This window comes from Eurypyga helias, unplaced genomic scaffold (assembly GCF_000690775.1).
Source record: "Eurypyga helias isolate BGI_N326 unplaced genomic scaffold, ASM69077v1 scaffold28178, whole genome shotgun sequence".
In the NCBI taxonomy this organism is placed as follows: Eukaryota; Metazoa; Chordata; class Aves; order Eurypygiformes; family Eurypygidae; genus Eurypyga; species Eurypyga helias.
The window spans coordinates 438-1799 of record NW_010269415.1 but is presented as its reverse complement, the minus strand read 5'-3'; the positions used below and the strand labels follow the sequence as shown (position 1 = coordinate 1799).

The 1362-nt window shown below is 60.4% G+C and overlaps 1 protein-coding gene across 1 annotated transcript in view; it reads left to right on the top strand.

Moving 5' to 3' along the window:
• CDH23 (cadherin-related 23) overlaps positions 1–1362 on the top strand; it is a gene marked incomplete at its 5' end in the record, with an annotated part of 63081 nt that overhangs the window by 61310 nt on the left and 409 nt on the right. Inside the window, 3 exon segments of the mRNA XM_010158107.1 lie at positions 1–107; positions 282–395; positions 1315–1353. Coding sequence (XP_010156409.1) covers positions 1–107; positions 282–395; positions 1315–1353 — 260 coding nt within the window.

Sequence of the window (1362 nt, the reverse complement as noted above, 5' to 3'; positions counted from 1 at the left end):
AGCCCGCTGCGGCCAAGCCCGAGGATGACCGCTACCTGCGGGCAGCCATCCAGGAGTACGACAACATTGCCAAGCTGGGGCAGATCATGCGGGAGGGACCCATCAAGGTGAGCGATGGGTGGGCATCATCCTCAAAGGGGGGGGGTTTCTCTTACTGCTACGGCTTCCAGGTTCACAGCTGCGGTGCCAGAGGGTGATGTTGCTCCAAAAATTACTGGGATGAAGCCGGCCTCCCTCTGACCAAACCTTGGGTAACCCACCTTCTCTCCCCGCCCGCCCAGGGCTCTCTCTTGAAGGTGGTCCTGGACGATTACATGCGCTTGAAAAAGCTCTTTGCCCAGCGGATGGTGCATAAGGCCACCGCCAGTCAGGGGGACCGCTCCTCGGTCTCGGAGGTAGACGGGGTGTGCATGAGCGTGGGGAGATGCTTGCCGTGCCCTCTGGGATGCAGTGTGTCTTCCTGGCCCTGCAGGCTGCTGTCGCTCCCCACGGACACAGTCCCCGTCACCCAGTGATCACTTCCCTTTCCCTGCTTGGCCAAAATGAGCCAGATGCTGGTTTTCCACTGAGGCTGCCAGTTCCCCGTGGTGCCCCAGCTCTTGTGACCTCTGTGTTTTCCTCTGAGCATCAGCAGCACCCTCTCCCTCGGTGTCTCCCACTCTGGGAAAGAACCCCCCGGCTCTGCAAGGTGTGCTCTGTCCGTCACCCCTGCAAAAGCGCAGTTGCTCTGCCGAGGCTGGCCAAGAAGCTGCAGGTCCCTGCGCTGACACAGACATCTCCCCCTCCGTCCCTCTGAGCTGATCAAGCCAGCAGGTTTTTGAAGCAGAAAGGCTGGGACAGAGGGTTTTGTCACAGGAAGGATGGTGTGGGGAGAAGCAGCTTCTCCTGCAGCCTCTTCATGAGGAGTAAAACATGGGGCAAAGAGAATGGAGGAGTGCAGTGGGGCAGGAAATACCTTTAAGCCCTTCTGCCCCCCCATCCCTCCTCTCTCTTATCCCCTTCCAGCCCTGTCTAGACTTTCCTCAACTCCTTTCCTTGTCTGCCTCCTCTCCCACAACCCCAAATCCCAACCTGGGTCCAAACCCCTCCTTGGACACTGCGGGGGGGCTGCTGCCAGACATAACACCCCGGTGGCAGCCAGTGCCTGAGCTGGGGTGCCCGGATGGAGATCATCACCGCGCTGGTGATCCCCATCACCATGCTCTGACGTTGCTCCAGGAGGGTCCCATCCCTCGCCCTGGGCTGCGGCATTTGGAGGCAGGGGAGCCAGGATGGTGGTGGTGATTCCCACCCCCCTCTGTGGACCTTTCGCAGCTGATCCAGAAGGAGCTGGAGGAGGAGGAGGAAGAGGAGCGCAGCCCT